Source organism: Cryptotermes secundus, unplaced genomic scaffold, assembly GCF_002891405.2.
Source record: "Cryptotermes secundus unplaced genomic scaffold, Csec_1.0 scaffold55, whole genome shotgun sequence".
NCBI classification, from domain to species: Eukaryota; Metazoa; Arthropoda; class Insecta; order Blattodea; family Kalotermitidae; genus Cryptotermes; species Cryptotermes secundus.
Window position 1 is genome coordinate 1,152,652 of NW_019740654.1, and position 18,080 is coordinate 1,170,731.

The 18,080-nt window shown below is 35.2% G+C and overlaps 2 protein-coding genes across 7 annotated transcripts in view; one reads left to right on the top strand and one right to left on the bottom strand.

The window, feature by feature from the left end:
* LOC111872318 (spondin-1) overlaps window positions 1–13,804 on the top strand; it is a 62,136-nt gene extending 48,332 nt beyond the window's left edge. Inside the window, exons 10-18 of one of the 6 annotated variants that reach the window (XM_023866060.2) lie at window positions 123–369; window positions 2,876–3,131; window positions 4,389–4,559; window positions 5,300–5,407; window positions 6,028–6,248; window positions 6,405–6,477; window positions 7,097–7,156; window positions 9,219–9,406; window positions 13,719–13,804. In XM_023866060.2, the coding sequence (XP_023721828.1) occupies window positions 123–369; window positions 2,876–3,131; window positions 4,389–4,559; window positions 5,300–5,407; window positions 6,028–6,248; window positions 6,405–6,477; window positions 7,097–7,156; window positions 9,219–9,400 (1,318 nt within the window). In that variant the 3' untranslated portion in view covers window positions 9,401–9,406; window positions 13,719–13,804. Of the gene's footprint in view, window positions 1–122; window positions 370–2,875; window positions 3,132–4,388; window positions 4,560–5,299; window positions 5,408–6,027; window positions 6,249–6,404; window positions 6,478–7,096; window positions 7,157–9,218; window positions 9,407–10,282; window positions 11,893–13,718 lie in introns of those variants that run through there. The other 5 variants (XM_023866059.2, XM_023866061.2, XM_023866062.2 and 2 more) reach the window with 5 other exon arrangements.
* Window positions 12,387–17,828, bottom strand: LOC111872319 (hemolymph lipopolysaccharide-binding protein). The gene is made up of 5 exons (XM_023866065.2): window positions 17,747–17,828; window positions 16,578–16,737; window positions 15,526–15,643; window positions 15,057–15,311; window positions 12,387–14,351 (listed from the first exon to the last, which is right to left on the bottom strand). The coding sequence occupies exons 2-5, from the start codon at window positions 16,713–16,715 to the stop codon at window positions 14,194–14,196; spliced, it is 669 nt and encodes a 222-aa protein (XP_023721833.1). The 5' UTR covers window positions 16,716–16,737; window positions 17,747–17,828; the 3' UTR covers window positions 12,387–14,193.
* Window positions 17,829–18,080: the final 252 nt, after the last annotated feature.

Sequence of the window (18,080 nt, forward strand, 5' to 3'; positions counted from 1 at the left end):
ACCCGTTTGTATATAGCAGTGGCTCTATTAAATATTAGGTGTTCCAGTGGTATTGAGATAAATTAAACAGAACTGAGGATCATGGAGGGAAGGACAAACTTTATTGTTCTGTTGTGTTTCAGTTCCCAGGCAAATCATGAGCTGACAGCTGCACCTTTGGACTCCATTTGTACAGTGACAAAATGGAGTTCATGGTCAAGTTGCTCAGTGACCTGTGGAAGAGGTGTGCGCACAAGAACACGTAAATATGAGCTGCGTGAAGCATACAAACGCTGTTCTCCTCACCCTAAGTCTCCACGCCTTGAACAAAATGATGAGTGTTATGGAGTGGGAGGTCAGATATGTGGAGATTCTGAAGAAGAGAGTCAAGTGAGTTTATAGACAATTATGTTAGTTGGCATGTTTCCAAATGGAGGATAATGTTTGTGATAATTTGTATTCTCAATGGAATCCATAAGTGTTCAACCATTCTCATTTTTCATATTGTCTCATGTTGTCTTTGTCATTGTTTTTCGTGTTTGTTTATTACAGTCATAACTTTACTATGTCACAGTTAATCAGGGAATCATGTTGAGCTGACTATCAATATAGTTGACATCAACTTACAAATATTGATGTAACTGACATAGTTACTTATGGATATCAGTATAGCCAATGTACTAACTCTTGCATATCAATGCAAAAATATTGATGTATCAGAGGCAAATTACCACTATTTTTGAAATATCAATATAGAGTGTGTATAAATGTATGAGGGGTAGGCCTTCTTGGCCCTTGCACCTCAACCTACAGTGGGTAACTCCTGAGATTCTGTGTATTTCTGTAGTGTAATTATCATTGCAGCAGTAATTTTCTTTTTATGATAATAGATTTGTGTCTGTGATGAATTATTGCTGAGACCATATATCTACTCCTATTTTAATAAAATTATGGCAAATAAATATTACATCATAATTAACATCACTCTTTAGGTCATAACAAATTATTCTTGTTCCAGAATTCATAGTTTATCTTTGCAATTCTCTTAATGTCTTCATGAATCTTGTTCTAAGCTATATACTTTAATATTTTTTCCACAAATGTGTCATCTTCCATTCTTTCACTGCTGTAAATCAGATTAAGTTCATACCCTTTTGCAGCTTCATGCAACGATGTTCTGCTTTTAGTATGTTTCAGACTCTTCCTTTACTATGTATTGTAACGTGTTTTCGTTACTGATCCCACTTCTGACACCAATGTAACGTGTCTTGCGTTACTGAAGACGCCATAGAGATGGTTAATTGGTTTATTTAACAATCTACAAATAACGGCTACAATTAATTATCACACAGTTGCGGGGTTTCACACTTTATAACCCTAAGCGCATTAATCTGTTAACACTGTTGCGGGGTTTCACGATTTCTAACCCTATGCGCAAATCAGTTCACTCTGTCTTCAGTAGTATACACGTTGACAGTAGGGGAGCTATGTATCACTGTATCACGCGCTCCCAATTACACAATCGCACACACGTCCGGATCTTCTTACCGCGACGGCTGCTATACTCCAACTGTAGTCGGCTGGCTGTTACTTTATAACTCGGAATGTCTTCGGCGGTAGCCNCTACCTGTGAGGGTAGTTCTATCATGTAGCCTTCCTCCCTAAGCACTCCTATCACATCTGTGCCAATTCTTGCCTCTCCCTCATTTGTGCAGTATTTATTCCAACATTTCAGTTCGCTCTTCATCTCCCCAGTAGTTGTTTAATGTATTTTTGTAGCACTCACAGGAATCTCATTAATATCCACATCGTTTATCCTTAATGTGACCAACATTTCTTGTAGTGTTCCTGCTTTAAAGTCCTGCGTAATGTCATAGTTTATTTAGATTCAGTTGAATTCCAGTTAATGCCAGCATACTCATTAACTTGATTATGGACTCCTGTATCATTCTTTTCATGCAGATCCCCTGAACTTGCCGCTGGCTAGTTTGTAAGCACATCAGTCCCTTGCCAATTGAAGTTTTCAGTTTGTTTCCAGTTTCTCCAAACATGATGTTTAGATTTCTATGTCCATAGTTTTTATTTCTGTAAACACAAAAAGATTTGTACAGAACTATAAGGCTTATTTTGGACTTTATCCATCATCTGGTACATATAAGACAAAAAACCACAATGTTCTGGAGACTGGATCTGTCTCCGTCCTCAGATGGATGGGGCAGGATAGACCTACTCAGTTGGGCCCGTTAGAAAGAGCTAGTCTCAATCCAGTGATTGTGGATTATGGTTTTTTTGGCTTATTTTTACCAGACGATGGATAAAGTCCAAAATACGCCTTATAATTCTGTGCAGCATACACCATCATCAGAATCTTTCAAGTCTGCAGAAAAATTTGCTGGCTTCTACACTAAAGGATGTGCATTTGCTGGTGACAAAGTAGAAATGACATCTAAAATATGACTTTTAGCTTCCTGATTTCCATAGTTATATGTTTTTGTAACAATTTTTATATTTTATCTTGATTTTTTAAATATTTTATATATTTTTTATGTTTCAGGAAGTAACAGACAATTGAGACTTTAATTCATGTTAACAGTGTCTGCAGTTCCCTTAACCACAGATTTACACTGCAATTTGTTTTTTTTGTTTTTGCAATTCTTTATATTTGGTCTTAATTTGTTTGTAATTGTATTATTATATACTGTACTTTTTATATTTAGTGAAGTAACAGGCAATTTAGATTCTCGTGAATGTCTACAGCCACTGTGGTTCCCATCATATCTCGAATAGGACCTTGGTCTTGTCAGGCATGGTTTTGCCGCTCACGTTGTTTGTGAAGAATGTAATCCCTGCAGTTGATGAGGAATCACTGTATAGCTGAAATATTTTTGTGTTACAGGAAGGAAAGCCCAATTGTCCCTTGACAGAATGGTCTAGGTGGAGCCCCTGTAGTGTAACATGTGGCAGAGGAAGGCGCATGCGAACACGTTTGCGAGTGGCATACAATGAGGAAACAAGGGCGATGTATGAACATATGGAAGAAGGTTATAATGGTCCTATCAGTACGGAGGATTGTGCAGATGCACAAATTATAGACGAAGTTGAATGTGATGGAGAGATTCCTTCTTGTGAGATTACTCCATCTATGGCAAGAGGTTAGTTTCTACAGTCAGGGGTTGTTAGTCCCACATCCAAGTTTCTAGTATATAAACTGCCTGTTGCTATCTCTCTGTGACTCCTTGTTCAATATATTCATATATACTCTATGATCTCATATCTGAATATCATCTCTTACACCTGAAGCTCGAGAATACATTATTCTTTGTTGACAATGCCCATAAATTACTCAATATTTTTTATGTTATCAGCAATTGCTGTAGCCCAGTTTCTCATTATTTTTCATATTGTTCCCTTGATATACTATTTTAAATATTCATTAAAGTGATTTAAATATTCTTACAATTGAAGTCCATAGCCTTATATTACACACTAAAGCAATTTACTAGAACTGTCAGAAAAAAAGATTATTAAGTATTATTATTATTATTATTATTATTATTATTATTATTATTATTATTATTAATGCATCTATTTCTCCAGCATGTTCGAAACATCACAATTTCTTTCGTGAAAATGAAAAATTTACACGGGAAATCTTCTGTATGCACACGTTAAAATGATTTCCTCAATAAAGGACATTTGACCAAAATTCTTAAAGAGAATGTGATAATATAATTTAAACATAAAGCCAATTAAATATAACATTGTTCTTCTGAAAGGGAGTGTTAATGATAGCAAATATTTTTGAAAAGGATTTACATATGACAGCAATATAAATGATATTATGCTACACTATATATGAGGTGTAAAATATAATGATATAACATGTAGCATTGGGAAAATTTTGTTTATATTACAAATTTAGAATTTGTATTTTAATTATAACTTATGTAATATTTTTGTAATAATGTTATCATATTTTTTCTTTTTATTTGAGGGAGGCCCATAAAGATGAACCATTAATGTTTAACATATATCAGAAAAATAAGTGGATTTCAGTTTATTAATAACATTTAATAAGTTGTATTTAATGGTCATTAAGCTGATTACATTGGCTGCGTGATCTCAGGCATGAAATGTCTTTGCCTGCTCATACATTGGAATCATGGTTTTGAATCCCACTCAAGGCATGGATGTTCTCGTTTATTCTGTGTTTGTGTTGTTCTGTGTAGGTAGCGGCCTTGCAATGGGCTGATGCCCCATCCAGGGTGTCCTACTGACTGTCTAAGATTAAGAAACTGATGTGAAATGAAGCATTTCATGGGTGCCCTATGCTCTAAGTGGTAGCAACAGGAATAGAGATATTCAGATAGGTAGAATGTTCATTACTAAATGATTTTGATTGTTTGCAGAAATATGTCAAATGCCAAAAGATGAGGGTCCATGTACTGGAAATAACAGTCGCTGGTACTTTGATTCACAAGCAGAAGTTTGCCTGGAGTTTTTATACTCAGGTTGCCGTGGTAACAGAAACAATTTTCTAACTCAGAAGGAATGTGAGAATGTATGCCAGAAGTATAAAGGTATGTATAGTAAAGGGGTCCAGATTATATGCCCATGGGAACATGCAAATGAGTCCTTATATCTAGTAACACTTTAATTTATTCTATATTGTCCAGTAATGGGATGAGTATAGGATAATATTGAAATGGATATGGAAGGAAGCCACAATATCCAAATTTTGACTTACTATCTTGGCATTTGCCTGGAAGGTGAGAGAAAACCATGAAATTCTCAGTCAGAACAGTCAGTATTCAGGCCCAGAAATGAACCTGGGACATCCAGAATATGAAGCAAGCAACAGTGATGTTTGGTAGTAACTTCTGCATTATAAGATTATTATGCTTGACATTGTCCATTACATACATACATATATACATACATACATACATACATACTTACATACATACATTTCATTTCACAAGTCCAAACAACTGGACATGAAGGTCGTCTTACAAAAATTTAAACAAACACACAGATAACGAAATAATTAAAACTAATTGCATTGTCTTCGATATATTTATATTATACGACATTTTGGAAGCCGGATCTGCTTACGCTATCAGGTGTAACAATTGAAAAGATCATACTCAGTTGAGCCCGTTAGACAGAGCTAGTCTTGATCATTGGGTTCTGCATCTCAGACAACTAAACGAACAAAACAAGATATGAATATATTCCCAAATCCGTAATCAAAAAGGTTTGGGTTTGATGGTACTTTTGACTTATTGCATTACATGTCTATGCATGCTTACACGTCAAGAGGATCTTAAGGCAAACAGAACAGCGCATCTTCAACATTATGGTGTCTCCTTGTCTGGAGTAATTTCATATCGCCTTCATGGACGTGGAAGACTGGATCAGAATTGTGGTATTATAATTATGCTATATTATTTTATGCTTCATACATTTATTTGATACTGCATTCTGTGTTCTTCATTGCAATAAATAATTATAAACTCTTTAGGCATAAGAATATAGCCAGTAACATTTCAAGGCACATAGGTCTGAACACTGATATGGGGGATCCTTAACTCATGGCCAGATGGTACAGTACACATCTCCACTCTATTCCAAATATGTTTTTTTGCAATTTTGTGAACTCATTTGTTTGGATATTCATTTGGTTTTGACCTGATGATTTGACTTAAATTCATTTCAATTTAGTTAGATTTGATTTGATCCAATCTGATCCCTTTTAAGTTAAATCATCATATACAAGTGGAATTCATGTGGTTAAAGTACTATTCATGAGATGGAGTCACAAAGCACGTTCAGAACGCAGTACTCCATGCCAATAAGTTAAAAGTTTACAAACACTTCAGAGGGACTTGGTGCTTACATTTTCAAGGTCAGAGAGTAAACCAAGCAAGTAGCCAGCACATGTCAGAGTCATCACCATGTAGACCTCAAATCAAATGTGCAAAGAACATGTTTAGAAAGTTGATGTAATCCATGGAGTGTGTGCTGGACGTGCTATTACTGTTTCAGAAGAGGATGGAGAGGAGGATGCATCTGCAATAACTACCGTGTCTCCCGCTTTTCAAGCTGAAAATTTTCTATTCAGTCCCAACATGAGCAGTCATCCACATCTTGTAAATCATCGAACTGATTTAATGGCTGTGGACTGTGAAGTCACGCGCTGGTCTTCGTGGTCTGCTTGCAGTGTTAGCTGTGGCCGAGGATTCAAGACGAAGATTAGGGCAATCAGGGTAATTTCTTTCGATATTAAGATTACAGTATTCGTGAATAACAGAATAATATTAATATTCTGTTATTGATTTTAAAAATAGAAGAATAATATTGATAAATTAATCCTTACTATACTTTACTCACAAATTGATATTTCAATTGCTTGTGTGTTTTAGGTTCATGCAAGAAATGGTGGCAAACCTTGTCCAAAAAAATTGACACGGAAAAAGAAGTGCAAAAGGAATTGCGGTACTTAACAATAACACTATACATAATTTATTTTTGATGATGTTGTAGGTAACAACATGTATGCCATTAAATGAATGCTGCAATTCTGTTAGGCATTATAAAAGAGGTTCATTTACCAATAAGTGTATGAAAATGAAATATATGCTCATTACCACGGTGCATAAAAAAAATCGTAATATCTCCCAAACAGATTTCTTGTATAATGTAGTATTATTATTTAGATCTTAAGTCCCTAGTTTGTAAGTATTCTCCCACAAATCATACCAGACTTTATCTACTGCACAAGGAGCACCGCTAATGAGCGGTATTCTACACGTTCTTTTTTTCTTTCCTTTTCACATCATTATGCTAAATGTATTAACTCAGATTGCATAATAAATATGGGAGTCTCNTGAAATTTATGCTCATTACCACGGTGCATAAAAAAATCGTAATATAAGGGAAACTAATAAATTCTTTGGAAATGTAGTAAGGTTCTAGTACCTGGGAATAACAAGTCAAAATTATATTCGTCATGAAATTAAGAATAGGACTGAGAGTATTTGATGGTAAAAAAGTTACAAATTTTAAAATTTGTTACATAAATTGAAAATTTATCATGAAATTTTGCTATTTACAGATTTGGAAAGTCAAATTGATGACAATCCAACATGGGGAGATGCTAACCCAGTTCAGAGAGGTACTATATATGTGTATACTATGTACAGTAAACCTGTCATGTTTAATATTTGACATTTTTGTTTACAGAACTGTCAAAGTCTTTTCTTCCACCTTGTTCATTCTAACTTGTCTAAATTTAATCCTTAGCATGCAATTTGCACTGATATTTTGGTTTTATATGTCATAAAATGTCCCTGAAACTTGAAATTTTATTAATTAACAAAGATACTGTAATTTGCAATTTTGCAAGATAATTTCTTGTGTTCATTCAAGGAATAGAAACATAATTTCCAGCAGTGATTCAAAGAATGAATAGATATAACATATATACTTTGAAAGATTCTTCTTTATGGCATAGATATACATGATAGATTCTCTCTGTACCTGCAGGTATCTGTTGACTTATGTGATTTTGACTTAGTTTAATTTTGCTTCATATGAAGTGTTTTCATTTCAATCAGTGTAGTTATTAAGTTAGATTTTGGACAATCAGGGAATGGAGGTTCAGTTCCTGGCAGGCACAGGGGTTTTTCTTTGTGCCTATATCCAGACTGGATGTGAGGTTCACCGAACGTCCTATCAAGTGGGTACCAAAAGTAAAGCAGTTTGGGCATGAAATTGACCACTTTCTCTTATTTAGTGTTGAGGTTAAAAATGTGTACAGTTATACTTCCACTCCCCACATGTCATTGTGCTGCTATGCTTAATTAATTAGTGAAGATTAAAATATTATTAAGTTATATATGTCCAAAGAAAAAAATAGGGTTCTTCAAGCGAATGGTATTAATAATTAATTAATTGAACAACATATTTCTCAATGCAAATTAAAGACAGTGAAGCCAAAGGGGTCGAAGAAATTGTAGTTATGTTACTACTCATGGCATTAATCATAAGTCAGTAGATATCTGTATTTTATTTGAATTTTTTCTACAGCTTCCTGTGTCTTTTTAGCATACTTTTCTTATTTTATGTAGATAGACAGGCTTATGGTCTTGTCATATGGTGATCTGTCTCATCCTAACAAATTTTGAACTAATTTATAAATTATGAACCTGCTATCATTAGAGCCATCTCACCTTTGTACTTTTTAATTCCTTGTCATGAGTAATAGGAACATAGGGTCATGCAAAATTTTGAGACGGGAGTAACACCCTCAACACTTCATGTAGCATCCTGAAATGTTGTGTGGTAAAATATACATATATTTTCTTGGATTTTGTTTTGTTTTGCTTCCATAATGCAAGACAAGAAATCAGTGAACTTGTAACTTTTTTTTTTTAGATTTTGTTTTTATGGTGCTAACTAATGGAATATTGAAGCCAGACATATGAAACTTTTCTTCGAGAATGGAGAAAAGCATACTTACAGTTGTTGATTAACAATACGTTTTATGTGTTAATGCAGAGTCACTGCAAAATTTTAGATTCTATCTGCAAAATTTATCAATTTTAGACTCAGTAAGAGTGGTAATTATGGACACAAATGAATAACTGAATATTATAAACATTTATTTTGAGTTACTGTTAGCTGAACATGGAGATTGGAGCATTTTAAGGAAATAAAACATTATAAGTCCTAACATTTCTGCCTCTTTGGATATGATGCTGTGTAGACTGGTAGGTGTTTACCAGTTATCAACATGCTGCTCCATCGTCTGAACAGAAAAGGTACCTTGAAGGTGGAGGCAGCTCATTCCTTCAAAATGTTGGTAAACATTTACTAGACTACACAACCACATCCCAGGTGACAGAAATCTTCATAGTCACTGCAATGAGTACCTCAAATCTCACATCATAAGTTCTTCAACTTCCTGTTTGACTTCTGCATCTCAGAAATCTTTTAACCAGAACACTGTGTCAGTCCTTTTAAACTCATCATAGTTACGATACAAATGTTGGCAACCTCATATGGTGTTTCTTACAGGTCACAGCAGAACTGGCAATCTCTTGTCGCATTGCCTAGCAAACATGCGACAATATTTTGTAATACTAATATAAAAATTAAACAAGGCCCATAGAATTTTAAATTTCTAAAGCAGAAGAAGCAAAAGAATGCCAAAATAAATTTAACTCTTCTTTCAGTTGACCCTGTTGACTGCATTTTGTCAGAATGGACATCTTGGTCACCTTGTTCACTTACATGTGGCATGAATGCTGTTCGGCAAAGAACAAGGAGTGAGCTTGTTTCAAACAGTGGTGGTGGCCTTCCATGTGGTTCACGTCTGGAGGTCATACCATGCGAGCTGCTGCCTTGTAATGGCTAATGATAGGTAAGGGTTTAGACAAATTTATCACATAACTTTAATGATTAATGCATAGACTTGAATATGAGTTATATTTCTATAGTCAGCTTTCTGCAAGCACCAGTTTAGGTTGAAAAGTCAGATGATTTTCCCTTGAAATTGGGTTGACGCATAATTCGTAAGTTTATATAATGGTGGTGCTATTTAGAAATTCATTATATCATTACCACTGTTTCACTTGAATTCCAAATGGTCTTGCTATATTAATAGCAATAATTGTTTCATGGTTAGTATGGGAGATGCCACGCTCAGTTCATGGCCCACAGGCCAACTATCCTGAGTAAGAGATTTTGTGGTTTTCCTCAGCCCCTCTAGATGAAAGCTGGAATATTACCTCAAACTGTATCATGGCCAGTATATCCACATTCTTGGGAATTCATCATTCTGAGTTATTTTCCCATTTAGCGTGGCTTAGAAAAGCATAGGTGCGATATTTGATGAAGGCATGAATACGTATTTTCCACATAATTTTATTTTATTTGTGGTTTATTTAATGATGTTTCAAGTACCTCAGATTGTAGAGTATTGAAAGTTATAAAGATTAGTGAATAATGAACAGGAAAAGATTTGGTTGCCCAATTTGAAGCACTATCCTGGTATTTGTCTGGGGGAACTGAGAAAAACCATAAATAAATCTAAGTCAGGATAGTTGGTCCAAATACAAAACATTTGGTCTCTCTCCATGTACACAGTAGGACTGTACTAATCACTGCACTCTAACACTCTCTATGTCTGAAGTTCAGGTATTGTTTGTTCTAGATCTGTAATTACACAATTAAATGAGACGCGAAGAATTGTTCCATGTATATAAGGATCTGTAATTATAGAACATTTTTCTTACAGAGCAATAGGTCTGTTCTACAAAAGGAGCTTCCAAGCATCTATAATTTCGATGTTAGATATGAGGTTCCTATAGTGGTTCAAATTAAGGTTATGGTCTTCTGGACTGTAATATCATGTAATTTGGTAGACAGATACCGAACATGAGTATCATCATGAAGTCACACCATATCAACAATGATCTTCCAGAACTGTAATTCTTTGATCGTTAGTACAAGTGTATAAAAATAATAACTTTATTATTTGAAAAGCTGTTGTGCCAAATGTGATTATTAACAGATATTATTTAGTGTAGATATTTTGTATATAGTACAATTTATTAGGTAATCATATTGTATGCACTATAATTTTATTTAGATATATCTTTCAAATTACCCTGTAGTTCATTCCTTGTCCATTATCCTACCTGACTCCTTTTGTTATTCTTAATCTCATAAATACTTTTACTTTAATCCTCCTGCTAATGAAGATGCAGAGAACTGACAAAGTCCTCCAAACTCAGATTTCTTTCCTTGCAAAATATTTTATATGTTATATGACAAAATTTGTGAACTTTATCAATTTTAGTATTAAATTTTGAGATGTTTCCAATCTTACTTCTTTTGAGTATGCTGCTAGAATTGAAATATTTCCAGAACATATATGACTAATGTTTTATTTTACCACAGGATAAATTCATTGAAACTTCTTTGTTAGGTGAAACTTTGAGAAAGGAAATTCTATTTTATATTGTAATGAATTAGCAAAGCAGTTGTAGGCAAGACCACTGCTGGGATGCCCTTCATTATTCTAACCAGTGCACTGTTCCTAACACAGCATAAATAATCATTTAATTACACAGATGTGAATGAAAGATATGAGTACTTCATCTACCATTGTAACTGCCATGACAACAGTTAAATATTGTGTTAGCCAGGTGCTACCAAGTGATAATTTGCTTCCTCATCTCAAAAATGATCTTGGGGATATGGCTGCTATGTTAATTAATTACAATATAAATTCAAGGTATGCAATTACAGATAGGATGACCTGAGGTAAGACACAAATAAATGACAGAAGTGGAGGGTTATATCCTACCCACATATGTATTTATTTATTATAATGCAACATAATTGATGATTACAGTGACTGTGTACTGTTAAGATGTGTCTGTGTGTTTGAAACCTCTTTGCGATGTGCAGCTATGTCAATGTTTTACTGTGTCCTGTTGTGATACATATGTAGGTGGCAGGTGATGGACCAATTCCCTGTTGAAGAAGTCCTGAATGCTGAAGAGTTCATTGTTTCAGAATTAATTCTCAGTGAGAATAGACCATTAGGCCTGATGCATTAAAATTAAAGGGATGAAACACAATTAATTTTAAACAAATGGTTCAGGTTTACTAAAATGTTCATTATGTATGAAATGAGGAAATGAAATAATGAAGGTTAAGATGGTAGTGACAACACAGTACAGAAATTTGCTGTCTTCTATGACATTACACCATGTAGTTTGATGGAAGGGGATCAGTGATTTGGAGGAACATTCTGTGCCCATTTTCAGTGTAGAAAGGTCACTCCTCAAACTTGTAAGTTGGTAAAATGAAAGGAATTAAAGGTGACTAAATTATATAGTTTCAATGAAAGTTAAAGGCAGTGAAAGCAAAGGGGTAAAGAAATTGAGCAAAAATTTTGAACAGTTGTGTCATACAGCCACTCTTGGGATTGCAACCATCATGTAAGTCAGAGAATCTCTGCAAAAAATCATGAATTTCTTTGTATATGTGTGTGTGTGTGTGTGTGTGTGAGAGAGAGAGAGAGAGGGTGGGGTGGGGGGAGGTAATTGAACAGGACTGGTAGTATACACATGGCTTGAAACTTTTTTAGTGAAAATTAATTGCAAATAACAAGAGAAATTGATAGTAATTTCTCCAATATGTTAATGCAAACATTTCTTGATTCAATATTTGTAAAATAATATGAACCTACTTGTGGTCAGTGTGAAGAACAAAACCAAATACTCTGAAAAGAACTATGCTATATTTGGGTGATAATGAGGTAGGCAAGCTACTTAGGCAGGCAGTAAGTACATTTGGGACTGGTAATGAAAGGATTAAATACATACACATAAATGTAAACAGAACTTTATTATAATCATACAGGTAATAGTATTGTTGTAATATATCATACATACATGTGAAAGCAGCAATTATAAAACTATGAATTGTAAATGCAATATGGAGCAATATAAGTAACACAAAGGTATACACATGTCATACACTTTATATAAAAATCACACACTTCTTACAATTTCAGTAATACTAAAATCAATTGCTTATATCCCTGCACATTCTTTTCATACAATCTCAGCAAGCATAATCAGTTCTACAGTGTACTTAATTAATCTCCATTAATCCATGCCAACTGATGGGAGAGGAAGAAATGATAATAGGGAGACATGGATAATTCAAAATTATTTCTTCACTTTTGATAATGAGTTATCAACTGATCCTGAAAATCTCGTAATCACTTTACAGTTGTAAAATAACACAATGTATAATATGGAGCATTCTCAGTTCTCTGTTTAACGTGTAGCATCAAAACACAGAGTGTGGATAGTGCCAGTAACACTGCAGGAATAACAGGAGGGATGTGAAAGCTTAATTGAGAAGTACCTATGCATATGGAGCAATGTCCATTTAAATACCTATAGATAATGTAGCTAATAGTTGATTAGGCAGGAAGTAGTTTATTTTTAAGTTATCTTCTGATTTTCTTGAATTGCACGAGTGAAACAACTTTGTGAAGTCAAAACAGTTGATCTTTCAAGTGAGAATTGCATCATGTACATCTGGACTCTTTAGCAGAAGTGTTAACAGCCACGCCACCATATTTTGCAAGGAAGATTAATATATATATATAATTTTATGAGTGGGGTGAGAATGAGTCTTTTGGTCTTGCAGTCTCAAATGGGTATATTGTTCCAGCCCCATATGCCAGCTGAGTATGGAGAATTTTTGGGATGATAATTGGCAGGGGAAACCAGACAGCTTGGAGAGAAACCTGACACACTATCATTATTTCCACCACAAATCCTACATGGACTACCTTGTAACTGAACCTGTTCTTCTATGGTGAGAAGCCAGTGATTGTTTGTCTGTGCTGTGGTATCATAAAAATTTATGTTAGTTCTCAGATTACCAACCCTGAGTATACTTCATGCCATTTGAGTTTGTTGGTGTATGGTGATGCTATAGAGTTGTATTTGGGATTTAAATGATTTGAATTTTGGTTTGGTTACTGGGTATTCTGGCTGAGATTTTCATTTGTTATCAGCAGTCTTTCCTGGTATACAGGAGACACGATAACCCAGTCAGTATAGAAACTAGATTGCCAGCTGAACAGCCAGAGAATCAGGGTTCAATTACTCGTAGAGCCATCAATTTTTCTCTCTTTGCAGCATCCTGACTATACCTGGGGCCCAACCACAATCCTATCAAACAAGTGACGTGACTGGGGTCTGAAGCTGACCATTCAGCGCCTTCTAGTGCAAAGTTTAAAAATACAAAGAGCTATATCTGTACTCCCCCATATGTGCTCATGGCTTGGTGCTTTATTAATAAGCATGGAGGCAACTTTACATCTTTACCTTTACTTAAAGAAAATACCAGAATTATAACTTTAAATAGACCAGAAATTCTTCCTTCCAGACTCTTATTTTCTCTTCATGTTCACTGTCCCACCTCATGTGATGTTATATAACATACATAAGAAAATCTGTGTCCTTAAATACCTTAAGAATGAAGTCCTAGGCAGATATTTTACCTACAGAATCATCTGCAGTAATAGATGTTACCATAGTACCAGTGAATTATAATGCAAATTTCTGTTTAAGCAGAACAGTCAGTCTTTTGCAAATGTTAGCAGTGCAATGATTAAGATAAACTCTGCTCACAGAAGAATGGGAAGAGGTTTTTGCAGTGTGAATCATATAAATCTCCTGTACGCTTTACAGCGCCACAGTTAGCTGTATCACCACTGTTTGGTTCATTTGGTCCCCACTGAGCATAGCCTGTAGAATTGACTAAATCACCTAAAAACAGACATGGGAATTCATTACACATCTTAGAATGGTTGAAATCGTTATCTGAATTTTCTGAACTAATATCTGTTACTTTGAAATCAAGATGTGTATGTAAATTTGGCACATAGTTTTTCAAAACTTAAACATGCTTACAAAATTCAAGTAATATAAACAATATATTAATTTATTCAAAAGCTAAGCTTGACTGACAATAAAGCTAAAAATACCTGCTCATTTACATATGAGAACTCTGTGCCCTGTGGATACATAAGCCAGTTATAATGACCATAACTCAGTTTCCTGAATTATGCAGTGGTTTTACTGTAACTAATCATTTTCTTGAATTTGGTAGTAGCATTTCCTCCAGACTAGATGCAATGGTTATACTGTCATCATTCTGCCAAGATCCCCTCATTTGTGAGAAAGTGGTTTAGGCTGTGATGTTCTTCCTGCAGCTTTCTCCGAAGTTATGAATACAAATTGTATCTTTGCATCATTCAAATGCCTTATGGTTTCACATTAAACATAAGGATATATTTTGTTTTCATCTTTTTCTACAACTTACATATAAAATTATTTAACTGCAATGCCTATTGTTATTCTGTGAAGAATTATTGGTCCTCTGCTTGCTATTAAATATAATATTAATTTTTCAAGTTGTGTGTATTAACAGCTGCCTGCTGTGTGTTAGGTCATTTTGAGAATTTTTCTTACCCAGCACAGTGACAAATTGTGCTTCCTTATCAAAGTCATTAATTCCAACATGAAGGTAGTCTCCTTTCACTCCACTTGCATCCCATATCTTCTTCAGTTCTACAAATTCCTTTGGAGAATTCAATACCAGGAGATGGCCATTTTCCTTTCTACATGTTACTGCAGCCTTGTACCAAGAGGCAGGAATGTCATGGAACCTATAGTAGCCCAAGCCAGGTAACAGCTTGTAGTTCAGATGTAAATGTTGTGGAGGTGCTGCAAAAGTATGAGTACTACTTTAACTGGAATATAGGGTAAAGTTCCTTTTCAAAGTATTGTTTCTTAGAAAACGGGGGTTGCCTTATTTTTAGGTCCTTAAGAATAGATGTAAGGACAATAATTATCAAGAGTTCTGATTGTTAACTACAATATCATCAGTTTTACAACTTGCCAAAAATGATGGAATTCCAATCTCTCATTTGTGGGTTACCTGTTATTGTTGTGACTAGGTGTACTGATTCCACATCATTGCACTTTACTGATGAGTGGTCCACATCCACTTCCCAGGGACCTACTTCGTGCTCATGAGCTCCATGGTCCAGTGATACCTAATTTTGGAAGAACTATATTGGACAACTTTCAATAGAATTATTGTCACCTACTGACATAAGTTTTGAGGTTTTCACAGCTGTGAGGATTCACATTTTCATCCTTTGGGCTGTGGTACTGGGTAGCCTGGTAAGTGGGTACCAGTATTCTGGAGCAACATATTGCATCCATCTTCAGGGATCAGGAAGATGGAGGAGGCAGTATGTTCCTGAAATGTTAGCACCCACTTACTGGAATACCTGGTATTGTAACGTGGAACGCTACAGTAAGAATCTGCTGATTTTCTTATAGGTTGAATTTTAGGTTCTAACAGCAGTGACTCTGAAGAGTACAATATTCTGGGATGTAGTACCTTGAAATTCAGTAGATGTAAAACGATGTTTAGGAGGAATGTACTGCAACCATCTTCAGGGTCAAAGAGTAAGCCAAGTATTACATTCCAGAAGACAGTAAACTACAACTGTATACCAACTTATGTTTTTATGTTATATTTATGAAACCATTTATGAAGTAATGTAAAGTAATGATAAGGACCAGCTTCAAGTAACCTCACAGAAGATTAAACATTTCGCTCTGCTGTAAGAACTTGCAAACTTGCAGCTGAAACTGGGCCAGCCATATACAATACAGAACAAAAAGAAAGGAAGAGGAGAAGGACGAAAAGGAGTACAGAAGAGTAAGAAGGTAAAGGAGGAGAAAATGCAGAAGAGTGAGGAGAGGAGGGAAGAGAAGTTTACAGATAAAAGAAAATAATTAGTAGAAGTGACAAGAACAAAGGGAAGAAATAGGAGGAGATTGATAAGATGAAGATGAAAGAATAAAAAAGAGCAATTTGATGAAGGGTACTCTCCTTTTCTGGGCTCAGTCAATTTGTTGTTTATAATGGAAAACAGTGTACTGTCTATCATATACAAAACTGGAATTTTCTGTGACCCTAGCTATCCAGTATCCGGTACTGTTGCGTTCACTTGTGATAGTCAACTTCATGGCTGCTTGTTGATGGGAGGGGCACTGCCCCCTTGCTAAGATGATACACCATAACATGAACCATGTCACCAGAAAGTGAGACATCTTGAATAATGACAGATGCTTCCTGAAAAAAAAAAGCAAATTTAATTTTTTGCTGTATGGGAACACACATGTCATGACTTTGTTATGGCATTTTTTGTTTGTGAAATGTAAAACAATATGGCGGACACACAAAACACTTGTTTAGCTTTCTTTTGCTTGATGGTGATAACTTCTGGCACATTGGAGTTGGGAATTTGGAATGTCACATACAGTGAGAGATGACAGATGTACCTAAAAACTCAGCATTAAATATTTTTGAATGTGAACAATTAGAAACATTAAGATGGTAAAAAATTTGATAATATATAGGACTATTTTAACACCTTGTAAAGCCAAGCTCAACTGAATATTATTTCAAAAGCCTGTTCGGTCCTGCAAGAAAATACTGGAATTTACATTGCAAAGCTCAGTTGGTTAATGATGTCTAAGGAAATAAGCACTGTTCTGAGAATGTAAATTTACTTAGGGGGGGGTGGAGTCCAACTGAGTCCACTTGGCACGACCGCCACTGATTGGCCTATTGTAGTCTGCCCCAGGTGATTATGATGATGGAGAGTTTGGTGGAATGAAAATTGGCAGGGGAACCGAAGTACTCTCAGAAAACCTGCCCCAGCGCCACTTTGTCCACCACAAATCCCACTTGACCAGACCCAGGATTGGACCCGGGCCACCACGATGGGAAGCCAGCGACTAACTGCTTGAGCTATGGCATGGTGTTTCTGAGAATGTAACTAACCTGAAGAGTAAACTCTGCCATGGCTGAAATGTAACGTTATTTAACTTTAAAGTAAGTGGTACAAATAACTACCACTGCCCTATAAAATGTTAAATTCTACATAAATGGAATCTCTAGTAAAGAAAATTATGCACGTAAATTGCTCACTGCACCGTAATATTTTTTTATTTATATTTCTTCTAGCTTCATGATATGCATGGACGAATCTGAAGGAAAATGTGCCTTATGAACTCTTCCCAGCATTTCTTATAAGCATAAAGATCTCTTTTTATAGCATTCACCATAAGATACTCACAGCAAATCCAGAAGCACGTTGTGGTAGGAACTGTTAATTCAGAGCAACTGAGGAACTTGGCTGAACTGCTACAATGTTTTTATGCCACTCAGACACATGCAGATGTTTGAAATAGGTTACTACGCATAAGTCTGGAGGGCACATGGATGCAAGATGAATTTATAATTACATGACTTAGAAGCTTCATTGCAGGCTCCTGGCAGCAATGAAACTTTGAGTTCATTAGGAGATGGGGAATTTCTGGTAATAAATCTAATTAATTATGTCATGTGAAAGGAAAGGGAAGTGTGACAAATTATATTGCAGGTAAAAAATAAATCGTGAACTGTGTCCA